At 44.6% G+C, this 24,371-nt stretch overlaps 1 protein-coding gene across 3 annotated transcripts in view; it reads left to right on the top strand.

Moving 5' to 3' along the window:
* The window catches only part of ST6GAL2 (ST6 beta-galactoside alpha-2,6-sialyltransferase 2), a 174,703-nt gene that overhangs the window by 122,841 nt on the left and 27,491 nt on the right, over positions 1–24,371 (top strand). For all 3 annotated transcript variants that reach the window (XM_068268274.1, XM_068268276.1, XM_068268275.1), the window contains exons 5-6: positions 13,088–13,185; positions 18,450–18,551. In XM_068268274.1, coding sequence (XP_068124375.1) covers positions 13,088–13,185; positions 18,450–18,551 — 200 coding nt within the window. The remainder of the gene's footprint in view (positions 1–13,087; positions 13,186–18,449; positions 18,552–24,371) is intronic.

The following is a 24,371-nucleotide window of genomic DNA, read 5'->3' as shown; positions in this document are numbered from 1 at the left end:
CGTCCTATTTGTTCTCTATGATCAAGGGAATTTTCCGTCCTCCATTTTGAAAATAGCCATTACCCCATAACAGCTTTCTGGTCAGCACACAGTTAAACTGTAACATCGCCCACTTGAGCCATAGGGAAACATGGACATTGCCTGGTACATCAGTTTTCCTCTCAGCTATAACTGACAGCAACTGATATTTTACTGACAGCAACTGATATATTTCAGATCTGACAAAATATTGTCAGAACTGGAAGGGATCATTGTCAGAAGAAAATGGTGCGCTTCTGAGAGGAACTGATGGCAAGGTAACTCTGTAATTTGCATTTGAAGTTACCTCATGTGTTTATTTTAAATATTTTTACTCAGTACAGGTTCTCTTTAAGGACCGGCCACTTTTTTTCCATTCAGACCACTGCAGCTTTCACGGTTTATTGCTCGCTCATACAACCTACCACCTAAATGAATTTTGGCTCCTTTTCTTGTCACTAATAAAGCTTTCTTTTGGTGCTATTTGATTGCTCCTGCGATTTTTACTTTTTATTATATTCATCAAAAAAGACATGAATTTTGGCAAAAAAATGATTTTTCTAACTTTCTGTGCTGACATTTTTCAAATAAAGTAAAATTTCTGTATACATGCAGCGCGAAAAATGTGGACAAACATGTTTTTGATTTAAAAAAAACCCATTCAGCCTATATTTATTGGTTTGGGTAAAAGTTATAGCGTTTACAAACTATGGTGCAAAAAGTGAATTTTCCCATTTTCAAGCATCTATGACTTTTCTGACCGCCTGTCATGTTTCATGAGGGGCTAGAATTCCAGGATAGTATAAATACCCCCCAAATGACCCCATTTTGGAAAGAAGACATCCCAAAGTATTCACTGAGAGGCATAGTGAGTTCATAGAAGATATTATTTTTTGTCACAAGTAAGCGGAAAATGACACTTTGTGACTAAAAAAAAAAAAAAAGTTTCCATTTCTTCTAACTTGCACCAAAAAAAAAAAATGAAATCTGCCATGGACTCACCATACCCCTCTCTGAATACCTTGAAGTGTCTACTTTCCAAAATGGGGTCATTTGTGGGGTGTGTTTACTGTCCTCACATTTTGGGGGGTGCTAATTTGTAAGCACCCCTGTAAAGCCTAAAGGTGCTCATTGGACTTTGGGCCACTTAGCGCAGTTAGGGTGCAAAAAAGTGCCACACATGTGGTATTGCCGTACTCAGTAGAAGTAGTATAATGTGTATTGGGGTGTATTTTTACACATACCGATGCTGGGTGGGAGAAATATCTCTGTAAATGACAATTTTTTAATTTTTTTTACACACAATTGTCCATTTACAGAGATCTTTCTCCCACTCAGCATGGGTATGTGTAAAAATACACCCCAAAACACATTATACTACTTCTCCTGAGTACGGCGATACCACATGTGTGGCACTTTTTTGCACCCTAACTGCGCTAAGGGGCCCAAAGTCAGACATTTGTTTTCAAGACTACCGTATATACTCGCATACAAGCCGAATTTTTGACCCCCAAAAAGGGGATCAAAAGTTGGGGGGTCGGCTTGTATGCGAGTCTTCCCTGGTGGTATAGTGGTGGGTGGTGGGTGTTCCGCGCCCCGCTCCCCCCCCTCCCCGCTCCCCCCGCGGCCGCCGCTGCTATTACCTGCAGGCAGCGGCCGCTTCCTAATCCGCGTTCCTCTTCTTAAACTTTTCAGCGTGTATCACAGCAGCGCGCCCGGCGCTGCTGCTGTGACGATGCAGGGGCAGGAAAGAGCGGTTCCCTTGGTAACGGCGATACAGATCGCCGTTATAGGGAGCCGCGCTCTTTCCTGCACTCTGCATCGTCACAGCAGCAGCGCCGGGCGCGCTGCTGTGATACACGCTGAAAAGTTTAAGAAGAGGAACGCGGATTAGGAAGCGGCCGCTGCCTGCAGGTAATAGCAGCGGCGGGGAGGGAGCCGGGAGTACTACCTACCTATGCTGGGCACTATACTGGCTAAACTGGGCACTATACTGGCTAAACTGGGCACTATACTGGCTAAACTGGGCACTATATTGGCTAAACTGGGCACTATACTAGCTAAACTGGGCACTATATTGGCTAAACTGGGCACTATATTGGCTAAACTGGGCACTATACTAGCTAAACTGGGGCACTATACTGGCTAAACTGGGCACTATACTGGCTAAACTGGGCACTATACTAGCTAAACTGGGCACTATACTAGCTAAACTGGGGCACTATACTGGCTAAACTGGGCACTATACTAGCTAAACTGGGCACTATACTGGCTAAACTGGGCACTATACTGGCTAAACTGGGCACTATACTGGCTAAACTGGGCACTATACTGGCTAAACTGGGCACTATACTGGCTAAACTGGGCACTATACTAGCTAAACTGGGCACTATACTAGCTAAACTGGGCACTATACTGGCTAAACTGGGCACTATACTAACTAAACTGGGCACTATACTGGCTAAACTGGGCACTTTACTAGCCATACTGGGGCACTATACTAGCTAAACTGGGCACTATACTAGCTAAACTGAGGCACTACCTACCCATACTGGGCGCTATACTGGGCACTATACTGGCTATACTGGGCACTTTACTAGCTATACTGGGCACTATACTAGCTATACTGGACACTACCTACCTATACTGGGCACTATACTAGCTATACTGGGATACACTGGGGGGCTGCACCAATCCAGCATTTCCTACCCCCGGCTTATATGGGGGTCAATCATTTTTCCCAGTTTTTTCAGGGAAAAGTTGGGGGTCGGCTTATATGCGAGTATATACGGTACTCCTCACGGTTTAGGGCCCCTAAAATGCCAGGACAGTATAGAAACCCCACAAATGACCCCATTTTAGAAAAAAGACACCCCAAGGTATTCCGTTAGTAGTACGGTGAGTTCATAGAAGATTTTATTTTTTGTCACAAGTTAGCGGAAAATGACACTTTCTGAAAAAAAACAATAAAAATCAATTTCCGCTAACTTGTGACAAAAAATAAAATCTTCTATGAACTCACCGTACTACTAACAGAATACCTTGGGGTGTCTTCTTTCTAAAATGGATTCATTTGTGGGGTTCCTATACTGTCCTGGCATTTTAGGGGCCCTAAACCGTGAGGAGTAGTCTTGAAACAAAATTTCTCAAAATGACCTGTGAAATCCTAAAGGTACTCATTGGACTTTGGGCCCATTAGCGCAGTTAGGGTGCAAAAAAGTGCCACACATGTGGTATCGCCGTACTCGGGAGAAGTAGTACAATGTGTTTTGGGGTGTATTTTTACACATACCCATGCTGGGTGGGAGAAATAACTCTGCTAGACTACACAAGTTAGCAGAAATTGATTTTAATTGTTTTTTTTCACAAAGTGTCATTTTCCGCTAACTTGTGACAAAAAATAAAATCTTCTATGAACTCGCCATACTCCTAACGGAATACCTTTGGGTGTCTTCTCTCTAGAATGGGGTCATTTGTGGGGTTCCTATACTGCCCTGGCATTTTAGGGGCCCTAAACCGTGAGGAGTAGTCTTGAAACCAAATGTCGCAAAATGACCTGTGAAATCCTAAAGGTACTCATTGGACTTTGGGCCCCTTAGCATACTTAGGGTGTAAAAAAGTGCCACACATGTGGTACCGCCGTACTCAGGAGAAGTAGTATAATGTGTTTTGGGGTGTATTTTTACACATACCCATGCTGGGTGGGAGAAATATCTCTGTAAATGACAATTGTTTGATTTTTTTTACACACAATTGTCCATTTACAGAGAGATTTCTCCCACCCAGCATGGGTATGTGTAAAAATACACCCCAAAACACATTATACTACTTCTCCTGAGTACGGTGGTACCACATGTGTGACACTTTTTTGCAGCCTAGGTGCGCTAAGGGGCCCAACGTCCTATTCACAGGTCATTTTGAGGCATTTGTTTTCTAGACTACTCCTCGCGGTTTAGGGCCCCTAAAATGCCAGGGCAGTATAGGAACCCCACAAGTGACCCCATTTTAGAAAGAAGACACCCCAAGGTATTCCGTTTGGTGTATGGCGAGTTCATAGAAGATTTTATTTTTTGTCACAAGTTAGTGAAAAATGACACTTTGTGAAAAAAAAAAACAATAAAAATCAATTTCCGCTAACTTTTGACAAAAAATAAAATCTTCTATGAACTCGTCATACACCTAACAGAATACCTTGGGGTGTCTTTTTTTTTCTAAAATGGGGTCACTTGTGGGGTTCCTATACCGCCCTGGCATTTTACGGGCCCAAAACCGTGAGTAGTCTGGAAACCAAATGTCTCAAAATGACTGTTCAGGGGTATAAGCATCTGCAAATTTTGATGACAGGTGGTCTATGAGGGGGCGAATTTTGTGGAACCGGTCATAAGCAGGGTGGCCTTTTAGATGACAGGTTGTATTGGGCCTGATCTGATGGATAGGAGTGCTAGGGAGGTGACAGGAGGTGATTGATGGGTGTCTCAGGGGGTGGTTAGAGGGGAAAATAGATGCAATCAATGCACTGGGGAGGTGATCGGAAGGGGGTCTGAGGGGGATCTGAGGGTTTGGCCGAGTGATCAGGAGCCCACACGGGGCAAATTAGGGCCTGATCTGATGGGTAGGTGTGCTAGGGGGTGACAGGAGGTGATTGATGGGTGTCTCAAGGTGTGATTAGAGGGGGGAATAGATGCAAGCAATGCACTGGCGAGGTGATCAGGACTGGGGTCTGAGGGCGTTCTGAGGGTGTGGGCGGGTGATTGAGTGCCCTAGGGGCAGATAGGGGTCTAATCTGATAGGTAGCAGTGACAGGGGGTGATTGATAGGTAATTAGTGGGTGTTTAGGGTGGAGAACAGATGTAAACACTGCACTTGGGAGGTGATCGGACGTCGGATCTCCGGGCGATCTATTGGTGTGGGTGGGTGATCAGATTGCCCGCAAGGGGCAGGTTAGGGGCTGATTGATGGGTGGCAGTGACAGGGGGTGATTGATGGGTGGCAGTGACAGGGGGTGATTGATGGGTGATTGACAGGTTATCAGTGGGTTATTACAGGGAAGAACAGATGTAAGTAATGCGCTGGCGAATTGATAAGGGGGGGTCTGAGGGCAATCTGAGCGTGTGGGCGGGTGATTGGGTGCCCGCAAGGGGCAGATTAGGGTCTAATCTGATGGGTAACAGTGACAGGTGGTGATAGGGGGTGATTGATGGGTAATTATTGGGTGTTTAGGGTAGAGAATAGATGTAAACACTGCGCTTGGGTGGTGATCTGATGTCGGATCTGCGGGCGATTTATTGGTGTGGGTGGGTGATCAGATTGCCCGCAAGGGGCAGGTTAGGGGTTGATTGATGGGTGGCAGTGACAGGGGGTGATTGACGGGTGATTGACGGGTGATTGACGGGTGATCAGGGGGATAGATGCATACAGTACACAGGGGGGGGGGGGGGCTGAGGGGGGTCTGGGGAGAATCTGAGGGGTGGAAGGTGATCAGAAGGGGGCAGGAGGGGGGGGATAAAAACAAAAATAGCGTTGACAGATAGTGACAGGGAGTGATTGATGGGTGATTAGGGGGGTGATTGGGTGCAAACAGGGGTCTGGGGGGTGGGCAGGGGGGGTCCTGATGGGTGCTGTGGGCGATCTGGGGCGGGGGGGGGGGGGTAATCAGTGTGCTTGGGTGCAGACTAGGGTGGCTGCAGCCTGCCCTGGTGGTCCCTCGGACACTGGGACCACCAGGGCAGGAGGCAGCCTGTATAATACACTTTGTAAACATTACAAAGTGTATTATACACTTTGTATGCGGCGATTGCGGACTTAACATCCCGCCGGCGCTTCCGTATGGCCGGCGGGATGTTGCGGTGGGTGAGCGGCGCCAGGCGGAGGCGGAGGATCGCGTCACAGATGACGCGATCGCTCCGCCCATGCCCCTACAGGGACCGCCGCCTTTGGGCATGAGCTGGTCCTTGTGGGGTCCACTTCCCGGCCGCCTCTGTGCGTTAGGCGGTCGGGAAGTGGTTAACTTATCTTTATGCTTTTGGGATGTGGGAAGAAACCCGAGTGCCCAGAGGAAACCCAAACAGACACGGGGAGAACATACATACTCCTTGCAGATGTTCACCTGACTTGGATTCAAACCGGGGTCCCAGCGCTGCAAGGCGAGAGCGCTAACCACTACACCACCATGCTGCCCACCACTATACCATTATTCCAATTTTTGTTAATCATTGCCAGTATTAAGCTCAACACACACCATACAATCTTGGTTGTACAGATTTACCAAATCTATGTAGTATAAGGGCCAACAGATTGAAAATACCTTGAATGATTGATTGGATAATCTCTTATACTACATGAAAGTGATAAGATTGAACAACCAAGATTGTATAGTGTGTGTTGGGCCTTATACTACAGGTCCAGTTCTCGTTCCTCACTACTATTGATTTCCTCAGTCTACAGAAATTATCACTTTTCTTAATCTCATGAACTAGCTCTCCTTCTATTTGAAGTTTTTTAAAATAAATATTCATGTTTTTTGTGGATCAATTCTTTCTCTGAGTTTTCTCCTGAGCTTTCTCCTAGGCATTTATTTTTCCTCTTCTGTTTAAAATAATTTTTCAGTCTTCTGCACCTCACTTTCACTCTCTCTCTCTCTCTCTCTCTCTCTCTCTCTCTCTCTCTGAGAGAGTCCAAATCCAAAAAAAGCTTTATTGGCAGGACCAAATACATTTAGCATTGCCATAGCAAAACAAAACAAAACATTAACATGGGGGGGGGGGGGGGGGGGATTGTGGGAATAAGGGAAGGATATAGGTATACAGTCCATAGGAGGGTGGAGGATGTAATGGATGGTATGGGGGGGATGGGATATATAGTCCATAGGGGAGGGGGGTATAGGCATACAGTCCATAGGGGAGGGGAGTATAGGGGGTATACAGTCCATGGATATCATGTTCCTCTCAGTTGGTGGCAGGCCGTGACATATCGGGCAGCTATTTGCACAGTTTTTTCCTCTTCCCCCAGTAGGATATAGAGTTTCCTCTCCTCATCTGTGGAGGTGAAATCTGCGATGTGGGCGGAGAGTCTTTGGAAATGGGCGGTCCTCAACGGTGTATATTTGCTGCAGTGTAGCAGGAAGTGGGCCTCATCCTCCCGGACCCCCTGGTCACATTGCCTGCACAGTCTCTCCTCCCGGGGCTTCCATGTCTGTCTGTGCCGCCCTGTCTCTATCTCCAGGTTGTGGGCGCTCAGACGGTACAGGCTCAAGGCCTGTCTATCTTTGTGGTGGTGTAGCCTCTCCAGATATGGAGCCATTGTGTACTCCCTCTGTAGTGATTGGTAGATAGTGAGTTTCTGGGAGTTCTTTATGTCACTTCTCCATTCCTCTAGGTATCGGTCCTTGCAGCTTTCTATCATTCCTTTTATTTGGGCTTTTGTCAGCCTGTGTTTGTGGTCTTGGCTGGGCTGGCTGTTGACTCTTTGTTTCAAAACGCATTATATGGCCTCGCCACCCTGGCTCAGTGAGGCTTTATGGTGGTAAGTGCTGGGGCTGCTGCTCTGTATATGCGTCCAGTATGAGAGCGCCCTCTGCTGGATAGTCAGCCATAGTGAGAATCTGCCTAGCTAGTTCGAAGTGCTGCGATGGACTTGGAGAAGATACTTGCAGAACTCTAGATGGAAGATTTCTGTTGGGCTGGAGTCCCATTTTGATTGGTCAGGGTAGGTGACCGGGCCCCATACCTCACTGCTATAGAGCAGGATTGGGGTGATGATGCTGTTGAATATCTTTACCCAGACTCTCACCAGTGGTTTTAGGTGGTAAAGTTGCCTTCTGATGGCATAAAACGTTCTGCAGGCTTTCTCCTTCAGGGCCTCTACTGCTGGTTTAAAGCTCCCCGTTTGGTTAATTTCCAGCCCCAGGTAGGTGTAACTGTTTGTGGTCTCCAGTGGGCAGCCATTTAATATAAATGAGGAGGTGGGCATTTTTAGATTTTTTCTCTGGAACACCATCACTTTTGTCTTCTTTCGGTTGATGGGCAGTGCCCATATGGTGCAGAAACTCTCCAGTACTGCCAGGCTGTCCTGTAGGCCCCTTTCTGTTGGGGAGAGCAGCAGGAGATCATCTGCATACAGCAGGAACTTCACCTCGTGGTCATGCAAGAGGCCTGGTGCTGGGGAGGATTCAAGGGCTACAGCCAGTTGGTTAATGAATATGTTAAAGAGCGTTGGACTCAAACTGCAGCCCTGCCTGACTCCTCGACCCTGCTTGAAGAACGCGCTTCTCTTCCCGTCCACTTTCACACTGCATTGGTTCCCCCTCTCTCTCCTCTCCCTCTCTCTCCCCTTCTCTCTCCTCTCCCTCTCTCCCCCCCCCCCCCTCTATCTCTCCTCTCCCCCCCCCCCCTTCTCTCTCTCCTCTCCCTCTACCCCCCTCTCTCTCTCTCTATCTCTCTCTCTCCCCCTCCCTCCCTCTATCTCTCCTCTTTTTTAAAAGTTCCGGTAGTCATGAAATTAAAAGGCTTTAAAATTAGAAAGCATTGCAAATGCTCTTCTGTATCTAAACTGCTGTCTTCAATACTTTACAGGTGTAGCCAGTATGAAATTAATTTGTTAATCTCCAAGGCAGACGAAGCTACTTCTTCAGTTAATTAATTTCAGTGAAATACAAAATCAACTGAAGGTTCATTAACCCTCTATTGGCAATGCACAGTACTAAATGTAAACTTCACACGGTAAATGTGGCACTAAAATGTAGCGTGCACAATGACAAGTTTATATATTATGGGATGCTGAAGTGGATCCCAGTGCTTTCATCACTACGGGAGCAATTATGGAAATCGCAACAGCATACCGCAACTTATGCACCATTTTCATTGTTTAAAAAAAACAACCTGTTTTTAGATGTATTTCCTGTGAAAAACAAAAGGACAAGAATCCTGATCATCAAATTGTTTGCTGTGTCCGAATACCACTTGTAGGAATAAATATTACCACAGGTGCAAAACACCTATACTGTCATTCTTTCAGTAGATGGTCTACTTTAAACACCCATAAGAACCCAAATCAACCAACAGAAAGTTCTGCCATGTTCCACCGAAACAAAGTTCTGCCATGCTCCTTGTCTTATGTTACTGGAAGCTGGCACCAAAGAGGCCATATTTTCTATACAAGTCTCCAGCCTAGCAACCTCCAACCTAATGTGAGTTTGAGTCCCAGCACAGTGATACTCAGTGGGGTACCTCTTTTGTTGCAAGTTCCAGTGCAAATTTTACATTGGATACTCATACATACACATATATATATATATATATATATATATATATATATATATATATATATATATATAATAAGAGGATACAAAGCACCAAAACATCATGTCCAAGGACAACTGCAGCATGGGAAAAGGTGTCGGTTTGTTAACAATTACCACTATTCGAAAACAAGAAGAGCTAATGCAGTGATAGGAGGGTCTAGATCAGTCATGGGCAAACTCAACCTGGTGGAAAGGTCTAATACAAAATGTTGTTGCATGAAATCCATTTTGGAAGCTAATATCCTCAGTTTTTGCAACCAAAAACCTGTTGCTATCTATGGATAGTGTACTGGCTAAGGGCACTGCCTTTGACATGGGAGACCAGGGTTTGCATCCTGGATAGGGTCAGTACCTATTCAGTAAGGAGTTCAAGGCAAGACTTCCTAACACTGCAGGTTGGCCTTTTGACCATGTCGCAGTGGCTGCATCTCTTGAGCGCTTTGAGACCAACAGAAGAAAGGCGATATACAAATGTTTGAATTATCCAGTTGTTTTTATTGCTACTAGAGTAGCTAGAGAGCTGGCTGTGAATGTGTTTTGAGTGCAGAGGATTAATGATTGTTTGTATATAAATAGGCCACTCCCCTCAGCATTTGCTCTCCCCTGTAAACCCTGGTTTCAGAGCTGTGTGTGTGTCTGTGTGTGTCTGTGTGTGTCTGTGTGTGTCTGTGTGTGTCTGTGTGTGTCTGTGTGTGTCTGTGTGTGTCTGTGTGTGTCTGTGTGTGTCTGTGTGTGTGTGTCTGTGTGTGTGTGTGTGTGTGTGTGTCTGTGTGTGTGTGTGTCTGTGTGTGTGTGTGTCTGTGTGTGTGTGTGTCTGTGTGTGTGTGTGTCTGTGTGTGTGTGTGTCTGTGTGTGTGTGTGTCTGTGTGTGTGTGTGTCTGTGTGTGTGTGTGTCTGTGTGTGTGTGTGTCTGTGTGTGTGTCTGTGTGTGTCCAATGTGCTCTGGCTGCAACCTGAGTTCATTTATAGCTAGGAATTGCAAAAAAAATTCCACATAGCATACACAAGGCACATTATACATTGGTTGTGTCATCAGTATAAAATGAAGCAACATTACCTCAATTTGGACTAATAGCCAGTGGCAAGGAAGCAGATTACGTTTATTTTTGGGATTGTGTTAATGTGTAATAGGCTTTTTATTTATTTCTTGTTCTGTGTCGGCAGCAGGAATAGAGAAGTAGAGAACCTCTTTCCAGTCTTGTCAGTGCGAGTTAGTGTAAAATAATTCCTGTCTGCTACATTTTAACTGAACTTATGTTGTACACAATAAAGTACCTGGTTTAGCGGGAAATTGCAGAATGCGAGTAGGGAAAAAAGCTGCAGGAAGTAGCACCAGTGACTTGATCACTAGTGACACCTTCAAAATCATTGTGTGTGAGCATATAGACATGTAGAAGCACATTTGTACCAAGGCTTATGGAATAGTCACAGTTTGTGACATTTTTCAAGTAACAGAACTGGGCTAGATGCAATTTAAAGCACTCTTGACTGAAAAATCAGAAGTGCTTTTTAGCAAAGAGCACAAATTCTCCTAACATGCAAATCTCCACTGACCCAGCTAGATAATGTGATTTAGGGCTCGTTTCCACTGTTGCGGTGCGGAATCGCCTGGATTCCACCGCGGACAAAATCGCATGCGGATGCGTTTCCGCATGCGGATTTCCCCGCGATTTCGCATGCGATTTCGCATGGCAAGAAGCCAGGCGAATTTAACCATGTCACTGCCTGTGCAAAGTTCCATTGCATTTCATGCGAAATCGCGGGGAAATCCGCATGCGATTTCCCTATTAAAAGCATTGCGGGCGATTCGCCCGCATTCCTGCCGCACGCGAAATCTGATGGCTCTGCCGTGCAGATTTCCCCCGCACGCCAAAACGCACCCGCACGACTCACAAGTGGAAACTATACCATCCACTTGTATTGACTATGCGAATCCGCATGCAGTGCCTGCATGCGGATTCGCTATAGTGGAAACGAGCCCTTAGCCAATCCAAACCTCCAGGTGCTGGTCAATTAAACAGTTGGCAGCAAACTGGAGGACAGCTTCTGGGAGTGATTGGCTCAGTGTTCTTTCTACTTGCATCTAAGAAACTTTGCATGACCTTTTTTCCATGTAATCATTAGTGTCTTGCAGTGTTTAATAAGTCTCTGCATCATTATACAATTTTAACTGCATTAATGCTGTTGTTTGAAGAATTATTAACACCGTTATACATTACCATAGTTTGAACTATAATTATCATGTTTAGTATATCTTACAATTCTGAGCCTTGGTTTGCTGTTTGAGTCCCCTCTGCTGCTTAATGACACCAAAAGGTGTCATTGCTCTATTAGAAAGATCAGGTCAGATGATGTTCATTGGTGGACATTAAAAAGAAACCAGTAAGATAAAATGAGCGTGGATTTACTGGATAGCAGAATATCTCTACTGATATTCTACTATGTCCTCCTACCGTTAGTAGACTACAGGTAACTTTATTCTACTATCACATACCCTTAACCCAGCTCTCACATTACTGCCCTGCCGACACCTAACCCTACCTCCCTCCCACCCCCACCTATGCCTAGCACTAATGCCCTCTTCATACCACCTATGTATAAAATTAACCTTCCGCGCTATAGCCGCAATTTAACTGATGCACAGGTGGCAAAAAAAAAAAAATGGATGCAAAGTGATTTTATGGTTGAAAATACAGAGTTTTGTCAGTTGGAAGATTTGATTTTATGATCGTATCTGAAGAGAGAAAGTGCCCTATTCCACCCATTTATGGGAAGAATCAATAATTGCCTTCCGATGGTTCCTGCAAATCTGATCGCATGATCGCAAGCTGTCAATACACTTTTTAATAAAACATACAGCAGAATAGTCACTGACATTTCCGTGTGACTTCTACTCAGCACTTGCCTTAGCATTGTTAAATTCTCAAAGTGGACCTCAAGTCATTTACCAAGAAAATACATTTTTATTTGGAAATTTAAAGTTGGTATATTGGAAATGTCAATGTATTTTTAAAGCTAATTTTTAACATTGATTTCCTATAGGCAAAAGATAAGAAATATTTAAAGCGGACCTAAACTCAGAACTTCCTCTCTGCTCTAAAAGATACACAACAGCATAATAACCTTTAAAGAAAAACATTTATTTGTTACAGCTGATACAAATCCTGCAATGAATCTGCAGTGTGTCTACTTCAGCTTTCATGGAAGCAGACATATTGTTATCATCCTATATTTACAAATGAGATTTCTGCCATAGCAGTCACAGAGAGAGATCAAATTAGAACTTGTGATTAGTCACAGATGAGATTTAGACAGGCTAAACTCTCTAAATACATACAGGGTGCATTTTTCTGTTTTCCTTCTGTCCTGTGCAAGAGTTCAGGTCCACTTTAACGGCGTAAACCCCGCAAAAATAAATACGGAAGGTATCGTTGCTAAACAGTTTGCTGAGAATGTTCCTTCTGCCTGTTCCTTTCCTAAGAGACTGTAAAACTGTATTTCATTTTTGCAGTGTAGAAATGAATGACCCTAATCTCTTGCTCTACTTTCCATAAATCATCCACAGAGACTTCATCTGTACACCGTAAGGGAATATAACATCAGATACTGAAACATCCATGTACTATCTTCTTATAACACATGTTAAGTTATTTATTATCTGTTATTTATGTGCTTTTGCTTTACTGGGTGTACAACGATTTGGCACTATTCTGACCAAAATATTATAGGTTCCTGCTTCTTATCTCTATTACATTTTCTTTTTATGTATAGATGTCCACGATGCAGTGTTGCGATTTAACTCTGCACCAACACGCAACTATGAAAAAGACGTTGGAAACAAAACCACCGTCCGTATTATAAATTCCCAGGTAAGCCCTTAAAGTGTATATATTGCTAAAAACCTAATTAGCTCTTGTTTGCTTGAAAAGTTTACACATGTAGCTGTAACTGTGTATTCATAATCTTACAGTCTTACTAATTACACATTGGGTGTTTATGCAAATAACTGAAGTAAGCTTCTGCACCGTGCACAATTCCTTTTCCTCTCTTTCACTTTGGCCTCTATGCTATCTCTCTGGCTTGCCTCCTCTCGCTCTCTCTCCGTCGCTCAACTGCCTTCATTGTCGCTCTGGCGTTGTCACTTGCTTAAAGTCTGAAATGCACGTAATCTGGCCTGGGCCATGCATCACGGATACAATGAATCACCTGGTTGCATCAGTGATAAAGTGGGACTTTTTTGTCCCACAAGAAAAGGAAGTAAGCAGTCTCCGTGCCAAGGAATTTTCTGGGGGCCTGGGAAGATCAGATGGAGTTGAGTCAAGTCAGATGAATGTTTGGTGATGGGGAGTGTAGCAGTAATTTACAAAGGTAGCAGTGAGGAAAATGTTCTGGTTAGTTAGTGACAAGCAGTAGATTGGCCTACAGACAGCTGTTTCACATACTTAGCATGCCTCCTCAAGTTAAAAGGTAATTCCTCCCGTATCTATTTTGCCCTTTTCTTTTCTATGGAAGATGCCTGTACTACATGTCTATGGGTGAGTCGGTATGCATATCATCAAGACATTCAGAAGATGACACCTTCCATCTAACAATTCAGTTAAAAAAACAAACAAACCATTTCTTTCATTAATACCTAGACCACTAAAAGCATGTGTTATAGATATTATTTTTGCCTCTTCTGTTCCAATTAGTGCTAGGTGCAAAAGAGCGAAGGCTAGCACTGCACAGAAGGGAGGATGGAGCTTGTGTTAAAGAACTACTATCGCTAATAACATAGGCAGTTAAAATCTGACAGCACCGACAGGTTTTGGGCCAGTCCATCTCCTCATGGGGGAATTCTCTGGGTTTTCTTTGTTTTTAACAGCATTTCCTGAACAGCGGTTCAGGAAATACGAGCCAGCCTCCCTACTCACTTACAAACTATTTTGTCAGTTAGACTTTGCAACTGCTGTTCAGGGAATGCTGTTGAAAACAAAAATAACCCTGAGAATCCCCCATGAGGAGTTGCACTGTCCCAAAACCTGTCAGAGTTTAACTGCCTACTTTTTTCGCGATAGTGGTTTAAGCTACCAAGTAAACAATTGTTAGGAATAGTTCAAGCAAATTGTGGAAATAAAGGGTAAGCTGTCATCCCAACAGTGGCAAAGTCAACAGATGTCTATATTCTCATGGTAGAAATCTTACATTAAAATGTTTTATTATAGGTGGGCTAGAAGGATGAGTAGCAAAATCTTAACGCTGTAACCCTCTGCTTCACCGGTCAGCACTGCCTCCCATAGTATTCATATTTTGTGACGCATAAGGAATCTCACTGTTCCTGCTCATACTGCATAACTTAAAGAGAATCTACTCTAAAATTCTTACAATAAAAAGCATACCATTCTATGCACTATGTTCTCCTGGGCCCCTTTGTGCTGTTTCTGCCACTCCCTGCTGCAATCCTGGCTTGTAATTGCCAGTTTTAGGCAGTGTTTACAAACAAAAGACATGGCTACTAACCAGAGTGTGATAGGCTGAGAGGAGCTCAGTCTGTGACTCGCACAGAGCCTGCAGGGGGCGTGGAGAGGGTGTTTATAACTTCTATCCTATCACAAGCAGAGTAGCACATTCCTGCCTGAGTGCCTGAGCTTGACAAAGCCGTCAAAGGAAAGACGATTAGATTATATAACAGAGATAATACAGCCACTGTGCAACTAAGAAAGGCTGCAGTAAGACAGACCACATTAGAACAGGTATAGGAACTTGTAGAATAGAAGAAAGAAGGCTGAAAATTTTGTTAGTCTATTTAAACCAAGAATCCTGCAGGCAGAGTGCATTTTTTTGTAGGCTGGTGGCTAAGAAGTAACCATTCCTTCTCTAAAGCAGAAGCTTTGTGCCATATAAATCTTTAAAGGGTAACTAGATGAATATCTTTTATGTGTGCGTTCTTAAGAGGAATGGCCACAGCACATAAATCATACTTTTATATACTATTGCCTGCTGTGTCTGAGCTATCAAGTTCTGGAGTAGATATAACACCTACTGTGTTGTAACCCTTCATTTTGTAATTCAGCAAGAGCAGCGCAAACCAAACTTCTTACTGCCCAGTCTGAGCTTGCTGACATCAAATAAGATGCAATGGCGTTAAGAGATTTTCATTTTCTTTTTTAAGTTTCTGCTTCTTAAATGTTGTAAAAACACAGTTTAAGAGAAATAAAAACGCCTTGGCAACAATTCTTTGATTGTTCCACTAAAAATAAATTAAATTGCTTTGAAAGTCTTAAAGAAGCAATTTGTTGCAACACTGGGCCTTTCGCTAAACAAAAGAAGTCACTTTTGATCTGAAGTGGTGCATTGAATGTAAATTGTGTTTAGTAATTGAAAAGCACCCTGACTGTTAAAAAGTAATTTAAGCAACACTATGTAGTCATTTAAAAACAAAATCAAAGTGCTTGGAAGGCTGCTGCATAATCTGGGGACTGAGAGCTCATCTACACTGAAAATTGTAAACTCAATGCAATTTTGCTGAGATTTCCACCGGAAGTGAGGAGCACAAGGAGGAAACACAGAAAAAAATGCATCATGCAGGACTGTTGCCATCAGGCAAAATCGCATCCTTAGTATAGGAGGGTTCCTGGGATTTTCATTATTTTGCTGATGTCCTTGCATTTTGCAGGCGATTAAAAAACAAAACACAGCAAAATCTCATGTAGTGGAAAATAGCCCTAACAAAGTAGACTATATCGCTATTTCTCCTAAACATGGCTCCATAAACGCCAGTGAGTCTAGGTAAATGACCCCACCCCACATGTATTGTATGAAATAAGTGGACTCCTGGCAGTGGAGCTGCACACAAACTTGCTGGAGCTCTGTTTAGGAGGATAAAAGTGGCAGACAAGTTTGGACCAGTACAGCAGAGTTACCAAGCAGCTCGGAGTGACTCAAAAAAAAAAAAAAAAAAAAGGCCTATCAGTTAAGAACCTCTGCATTATGCTATATGGCAGGGGAGCTATCATATTCTCCCATCGCTCTCCTCGTACTACTATGGAGGCAGAAGAAGACATAAATACTGTAGATGTTGCCAGTTGCATGGTCAGATATCTGAATGGGTTTCTCTTGGATTTGAAATTTTAGTTTAGTCTGGGCAACTTTGATCACTGGTCTATGAGAATGCTAAGGTTATTTAGGCTATAATAACCACTTAATGACAAGCTGACTTATAAAAACGTCCTGCTAGAGCCTCTTAATGGCTCCAGGACATTTTTTATAAGTCAGACAGTGCTGCTGCCGCTGTGCACGTGAAAATAGTGAAATAAAAACCACCATAGAAAAAAAATCACCTTTTATTTCCAAATACTATATTGTCACCATACTTTGTACTAGGGACATAATTAAAATCTTGTGATAACCAGGACAAATGGGCAGATAAAATGTGTGGGTTTTATGTACAGTAGCAGTGTTTATATTAAAACTATAGGGGATGAAATTGGAGGAATAGTGTGTTTTTTCATTTTGTTCTTGTTTTTCCCTTTAAAATGCACAGCAAATAAAGTAATTACTAAAAACAAATCTCAACCCCAAAAAGCCCAATTGGTGATGAAAAAAAACAGGATATAGATCATTTCATTGTGATTAGTAGTGATTAAGCTATAAGCAAATAAAAGGGATGAGCACTGAAAGGAGAAAATCGGTCTTGTCCATAATGCTGGGAATACACGGTTCGTTTTTGCCTTCGTTTAAACCTTCGATTCGTTCGGTAAACGAATCGAGTGTTGAAAACGTATGTGAAAACAGTCATAATCTCATTATAGTTTCGATTAATAGACCCCAAAAACGAACGACTAGTGATCGAACATGTTTGATATTATCTCTCTTTATCCATCTAATCGAGCCATTGGTAGGCTTGATGGCTGTTCAGATCGATTATATATTCGTTTATGTTAGTCCGTCCCTGTAAAAAGGGATTTTTGTTTCGTTTCTTTGCAGCCTTCGATCATTGGAAAAACGAAACCATCAGAATCGAAAAAAAAAACGAAACCGTGGGTGGTGATATTAACCGTACGCTCGATTATTTCGGGATCGAAAAGGACAAAAGGCACAATCGAAACGAAGGTTTAAACGAAGGCAAAAACGAACCGTGTATTCCCAGCATTAGGGTAAAAACCCCTTTGGTGTGACGTTGTCAAGCAACGTTCACAGTGGGGCATTGCATTGCCTTTTCCATCAAAACTGGAATGCAAAAGCCACACCGCACATTATCTGCATGTTGCATTGCACACAATGAAACACAGTCAATGAAAAGCATGCTTTACTGTCACTGTTAACGTACGCATTTTGCAGTAATGCACTGCATGCAGTGTGTTAGGATGCTGCACACCGTTAGACTGCACTGACTGCGCTGTGAACATCACTATATGTGGGGCATTTCAGTGCGGAAAGCCACAATACAATGCGTCTGTTACCACATCGCAATGCACCACTGTGAACGTAGCCTAAATGGAAATAAATGAGGTGGCCTCCATATCCCTCACCCATCAGGTTCCGTTTTATCATCTCATAAGTTTATTTGTTCTTTAGGTTTGTTTTAAAATGCATTTTCAGACAAACCTACAATGTAACCTAGGCTATTTCACTCAGCTGTTGGCCAAGCTGTGCGCCTGAATAGAATCTAAAACACCCCTAGCTGAAAACCTTATGTATCGCCCCACCTCTTTTACCTCCCTATTCCTTTAGATTGGAAGCTTGCAAAGGCTCTTCCTTTTGTGTCTTGTAAATTTGCTGTTCATTTTTTATTAATCACTATACAACTATCACTATAACATACTTTGTCTATATGTATTTTTGTGTACTCTGCTTGTTTTCTTTCTTTATACTGTGCCTTGGAAGATGATCGATTTGCTGTGAAGCAGCATCTGGAAGCAGGAAAAAAAATGACAAGCGAACAGGGAGGGTTTTTTGCCAACTGGCAGCACTTGAGGTTGGGGAGAGGGATGAGGAGGGCCCCCCAAAGCCTCTGAGCCTCCCGCAGTTGCAGGGGTTATTGCTACGCCCATGATTGCACTGTGCCTAAATTCATTGATTATTCCTTATTATTGATTTATAAAGTTGTGATACCAGATTTGGTTTTAAAATGGTATTCTTTCTTCATTTGCAGATTCTTACTAACCCAAGTCACCATTTTGCAGACAGTTCACTGTATAAAGATGTCACTTTAGTTGCATGGGATCCGTCACCATATTATGCTGATCTTCATATGGTAAGATGATTTGCAATATATCTCAGTATGTACGCCTTCGGTGTCTTTTTTTGTTGCTATGATTATAATTTTACAATTGTTTGACTGTAATGTATTCTCCCCATTCGCTCCGCTTCACACAAATTAAGGTGCATATTTCGCATTTCCTGCCCCCACTATTTTACAGCTCTGAAAAATTTGTTTTATCCAGCATATTCGAAAGATCATTTTGCAACAAATATTGAGATGCAAATATGAACTGATGCAAGATTATGGAAATGTTTGCAGCTTTAAAATGCACCTATCAAATTCTGCCAAGGTGGAAAAATTAAAACGCAAAAGTTGCATAATTCTGTACTTACTCTGAATTATTTGTATCTCTTTGACCATCCCTGAAGCAGGAAGCATGGAAGGAATAATTAAGCCTTGCACACACATGTGAGGATGGGGCTACATTGCAGGGCTGACTCTGTACAGATGCTTCACTAGCCTGCAAGCTACTAACTTGTTTTATTGCTATGTGGAGAGGGCAGAGAGCTGATGGAGCGGTGCGGTTGTGATGTGACATAACTGGGTGAGTGGGGAGAACAAAGCTGTTGGTCGAAGTGATCCACCAAGCAGATTGCTGGCCAGATAGGAATCAGAAGCTGGATTCTCAGCAGATGTGGTCATTATCTGTTTCCTCATCCAAGTTACAGCAGGCCATTATGGGTGTACTTGGGGTGAAGAGTGGGTGGCCAACACCACCCACCTCTATGCGCATGGCTGGTTAGAGATCCAATACTGTACTTCTTGATATTCACTAAAGAACTGCAAAAAGCAATAAGGTGTAAGGGCTCGCTCTATCAAGCTATTCTTTGGATACCAATTAACCAGAGAATACAGTTCAAACTCTTAACCCTAACCTACAAAGTTCTCCACAATATCTCCCCTGTACAGCTCCTCACTAATTTCCAGATACCAACCCAATTGCAATCTCAGATCTACTCAAGATCTTCTGTTGTCCTCCTCCTAGAATTACCTCCTCACCAGTATTCTCCCCATGCTCGCTCTTTTAGCCGGATGCTCCACCCAGCTAGTTTTGGTGAGCACCCGGCTATTATCAGCTTGCCTCTCCCTATGCTGTAAGCAGAGTTGCGCACAGAAGCACCAGCCCTGCATTCTCTTATCGCACCCCACCCGGCTACTTTTTCATGCCACCCGGCTGAAAGAAAATGTCTGGGGAGAACATTGCTCACATTCACGTATACAATATTTTGCATGTGGTTCACCCCTCCTTTGGAATGCCCTCCCACAACACATCTGCCACTCTCCAACCTTTGTTACCTTTTAAACTCTCTATAAAAACTAATTTGTTCCAACAAGCATATGCTTTACCTTATGCCACTTCCCCGTTTGCCCTAAGAACACATTGCACTCCTATAAGATTGCATACTACCTCACCTCTTGTCTTCTCCCCCCCCCCCCCTCATTCCTTTAGATTGTAAGCATGCAAGGGCAGGGCTCTCTCCCTTTTATTTCACTTTTATCACTGTCATTACCAATTTTGATTTTTGTATCGACTCTGTATTTTGTATATTAGTGTACACCATTGTCTTTACCCCATGTTTGTTTCTAACTTTGTACAGCACCATGGAATATGTTGGCACTTTATAAATAAATAATAATAATAAAAACCACTTGCGGGTGCGGATCCGCTAGGGTCATGTATTTCAATGGGCTGGTGCACACCAGAGCGGGAGGCGTTTTGCAGAAACGCATACTCCCGGGCTGCTGCAGATTTTGGATTGCGGATGCGTTTCTGCCTCAATGTTAAGTATAGGAAAAACGCAAACCGCTCTGAAAAACGGCACTTCAGAGCGGTTTGCCAGGCGGTTTTTGTTACAGTAGCTGTTCAGTAACAGCTTTACTGTAACAATACATGAAATCTACTACACCAAAAACGCTTCACAAAACCGCAAAATGCTAGCTGAAATGCTACATAAAAATAAGAAAAAGCGTTTCAAAATCTGCTAGCATTTTGCGCATCTGCTAGCGGTTTTTGGTGTGCACTAGGCCTTTGTGATCGCTTTCAATCACTAGTGATTTCTATAAAGGCTCTGCCAATGTAAATGGATGAGACAGATTCCACTAGAGCAATTGCGAGAATCGCAGGACATGCAGCATTTTAGGAGTGTTTCCATTCTAGTGTATTGTATAAGAGTATGGAAATTGCTCCCAAAATTGCTTGCAAAGCGTTACCACAAATCGCTAGCGATTGCGATAGCGCTTAGCACTTTGTAGTGGGTCCCAGGCCTGAAAGTAAATTAATACAAGTAGTTACAACTTCAGTTGGAAGAATGCTATTTGCAGGAACTTAAAAAGCTGCAGGACAAATGTCACAAGTGCACTGACCTCCTGGGGGAATATGTTGAATAGTGTAGCAGTTACAGCTTCTTAGCTCAATTTTTTTTTTTTTGTGAGGCTCAATACTTCCTCCTAGCACATGCAAGCTAATGAGATTTATTTTTTTAATACCTTGATCTGTGTTGCATTTTAAACATTAGTAATTACTGTACAAACATGTAAATGAATCCTACAGATCCTTTAATAACATTTCATGAAACGCTTGGTCCAACCGCGCTTGCTGAAAACTCCTGCTCTCGGGTGCTGGTTATACCTTAGTGATGTTTGGTTAAAGCTCCAAACACTCTTCACTCTTGTGTAATGACTGGGCCACTAGCGTTGTGACGGGGGTGCGGGGGGTGCGATCCGCACCAGGTGGGGTGATCACAGCCTCACTAGAGGGGGTGCGCTGGAGGGGAGAGCCGCAGCCGCGGGGAGGGCAGCCCGACCTCTCCTTCCCTTCCTCTCCCCGGGCCGCCCTCCTTGCTCCAGAGCCCTCCGTACTGCAGAGTCAGGGGCGGACATACGAGGGCCCCTCAAGTTCCGTTTCTCCAGGGGCCCATAAGTGTAGCCGGGTTATTTTTTTTATGATTATTATTTAAAAAAACAAAAAAACTTTTTACCCGGGGGGCTCCCTCCTATCCTCCCCCACCCTCACCTCGGAGGGCCCCCCTCCTATTACGAGCGGCGGTAGAGCGGCAGGTACATCAAAGTTCCGGGGAGGTAAAGCAGAAGATAGAGGTCCAGCTGCCTCCCGGGCTACGTGCTGTCTCTATGCCGCTCTCACTACTTCCGGGTTTAGTGTGTGGCAATTACAAAGGAGACAGCGTAGACCGGGAGGCAGCTGGACCTCTATCTTCTTTGATGTACACGCGCTCTCCCGCCGCTAATAGGAGGGGGGACACCCACGTGAGGGGGAGCATAGGAGTCGGGGCCCCCACTGAGCTACCCAACTACCCACCCAGCTACCTTTCTGCCTACCCTCCCGGCTCCCACCCGGCTACCTAACTAGCTGCCCACCCGGCTACCTAACTGCCTAACCTCCCAAACGGCTACCTAACTGCCTACCCGGCAACCTAACTGGCCACCTGGCTACGTAACTGCCTACCCTCCCACCCGGCTACCTAACTGCCCACCCGGCTACCTAACTGCCCACCCGGCTACCTAACTGCCCACCCGGCTACCTATCTGCCCACCCGGCTACCTATCTGCCTACCCTCCCACCCGGCTGCCTATCTGCCCACCCGGCTGCCTATCTGCCCACCCGGCTACCTATCTGCCCACCCGGCTACCTATCTGCCTACCCTCCCACCCGGCTACCTATCTGCCTACCCTCCCACCTGGCTAAATAACTGCCTACCCGGCTACCTAACTGCCCACCTGGCTACGTAACTGCCTACCCTCCCACCCGGCTACCTAACTGCCCACCCGGCTACCTATCTGCCCACCCTGCCTACCATGCCATGGGCGTCCCTACATAGGGCAAAATGGGGCATGCGCACTCCCCTGGCTAGCTGCTGCCACCCTAGCCATCCGAACCCGGACGTGGCCGGCCCGCCCCGCCTGCCCTGGGGTGGCAGCGGAGAGAGAAAAGAAGCGGCGGGCACAGCAGCGCTGCCTGCCGCATCACTTAATTCTAAAGGGGGGAGCGAGAGAGGGGGAGCCCCAAGGTGAGGGAAGGGGGAGTGGAAACGTCCTCCCTTCCCCACCGCTTCTCTTCTCTTTCTGCTGCCACTGAGGGCACCTATAGATCTGGCTATTTAAACTGGGGACACCTATAGACCTGGCTATCTATACTGGGGGGCACCTGTCACTACCTAAACTGGGGGGCCCTGTCACTACCTAAACTAGGGGCTCCTGTCACTACATACTCTGGGGGGTCCCTGTCACTTCCTGAACTGGAGGGCACCTGTCACTGTATACACTGGGGGGCTCCTGTCATACCTACACTGGGGGTACCTGTCACTGAACTGGGGGGCGCCTGTCACTACCTGAACTGGGGGCACCTGTCACTACCTAAACTGGGGGGCCATGTCACTACCTAAACTGGGGGCTCCTGTCACTACATACCCTGGGGGGCACCTGTCACTACATACACTGGGGGCACCTTTCACTACATACACTGGGGGCTCCTGTCACTACCTAAACTGGGGGGTATCTGTCACTAAACTGGGGGGCTCCTGTCAGTACCTAAACTGGGAGGCTCCGGGCCCTACCTAAACTAGGGTGCACCTTTCACTACCTAAACTATCCAGGCCAGCCAGCCCAGCATCACCACCAGCCAACCAGCCCAGAATCACTGTCAAAAAGGCCACAGCATCACCACCAACAGTCAGGCCAACATTTACTTCAACCAGCCAAGCACAGCCCAGCATCACCGCCAGCCCGGCCACAGCATCACCGCCAGGCCTTTCAGCCCACACATCATCCCCGATCCAGCTAAAAACAGTATTGCCTGGCACAGCAGCCAGTAGAGAATAATTCAGAAGCCAGGTGAGAGGTGTCTACCATATTAAGTGGGCATTCTGCCTATTTATGTGAAATGCTGTTTATTTATGTGCCTCATGACTGCTGAATTTGTCTTGTTGGGGGCCTCATGGTTACTGAATGTCTTGTTGGGGGGCCTCATGATTGCTGAATTTGTCTTGTTGGGGGCCCCATGATTGCTGAATTTGTCATGTTGGGGGCCTCATGATTGTTGAATTTGTCATGTTGGGCGCCTCATTGCTGAATTTGTCTTGTTGGGGGCCTCATGATTGCTGAATTTGTCTTGTTGAGGGTCACATGATTGCTAACTGCGAGACTGAATCATCATCATATGAGACAATAGCTACTTTTTAGCTTTTTAAAACAGAAAATAAAACTGGGAGGTTCTAAAAAAAATGAATATATTTTTCAGGCGTAGGATGGATGAAATTGTTTATCTTCACAGTTTATTTTCAACTTGGATTTTCCATAATGTTCATGTATGAGTTAGAACGTTTGTATTTAGTTTAAATTGCTGTTGCCACTTTGCGATAGATAAGTGACTTTTGGGTTGCCGTTTGGGCACTCAGCCTTCAAAAGGTTCGCCACCACTGCCCTAATCTAATGTCCCACCATTGCTAAATTCATGTAAATTTGTCTCCACCCGTTACCACACCCACATTCTGGTCCATGACCACACCCAATTCTTCCATGACCACACCACTTCTTCCCCCTCCCCCTTTTTGCCTATCTATCGGCCCACCCGGCTAGCTATCTGCCCACCCTCTCACCCTGCTAGCTATCTAACCAATACAGGGGGCAGCTACCTATGTAATCTATACTGGGGCATCTACCTATGTATTCTGTATTGGGGGCACCTACCTTGCTAGCCTATACTGGTGGCAACTATACTGGCTACCTATATTGGAAGCTACCTAACTAACCTACACTGGGGGCACCTACCTATCTAACCTATGCTGAGGGCAACTA

The sequence above is a fragment of the Hyperolius riggenbachi genome, chromosome 2 (genome assembly GCF_040937935.1).
Source record: "Hyperolius riggenbachi isolate aHypRig1 chromosome 2, aHypRig1.pri, whole genome shotgun sequence".
In the NCBI taxonomy this organism is placed as follows: domain Eukaryota; kingdom Metazoa; phylum Chordata; class Amphibia; order Anura; family Hyperoliidae; genus Hyperolius; species Hyperolius riggenbachi.
The sequence above is the reverse complement of the archived record's forward strand: the minus strand, read 5'-3'. Positions and strand labels throughout refer to the sequence as shown.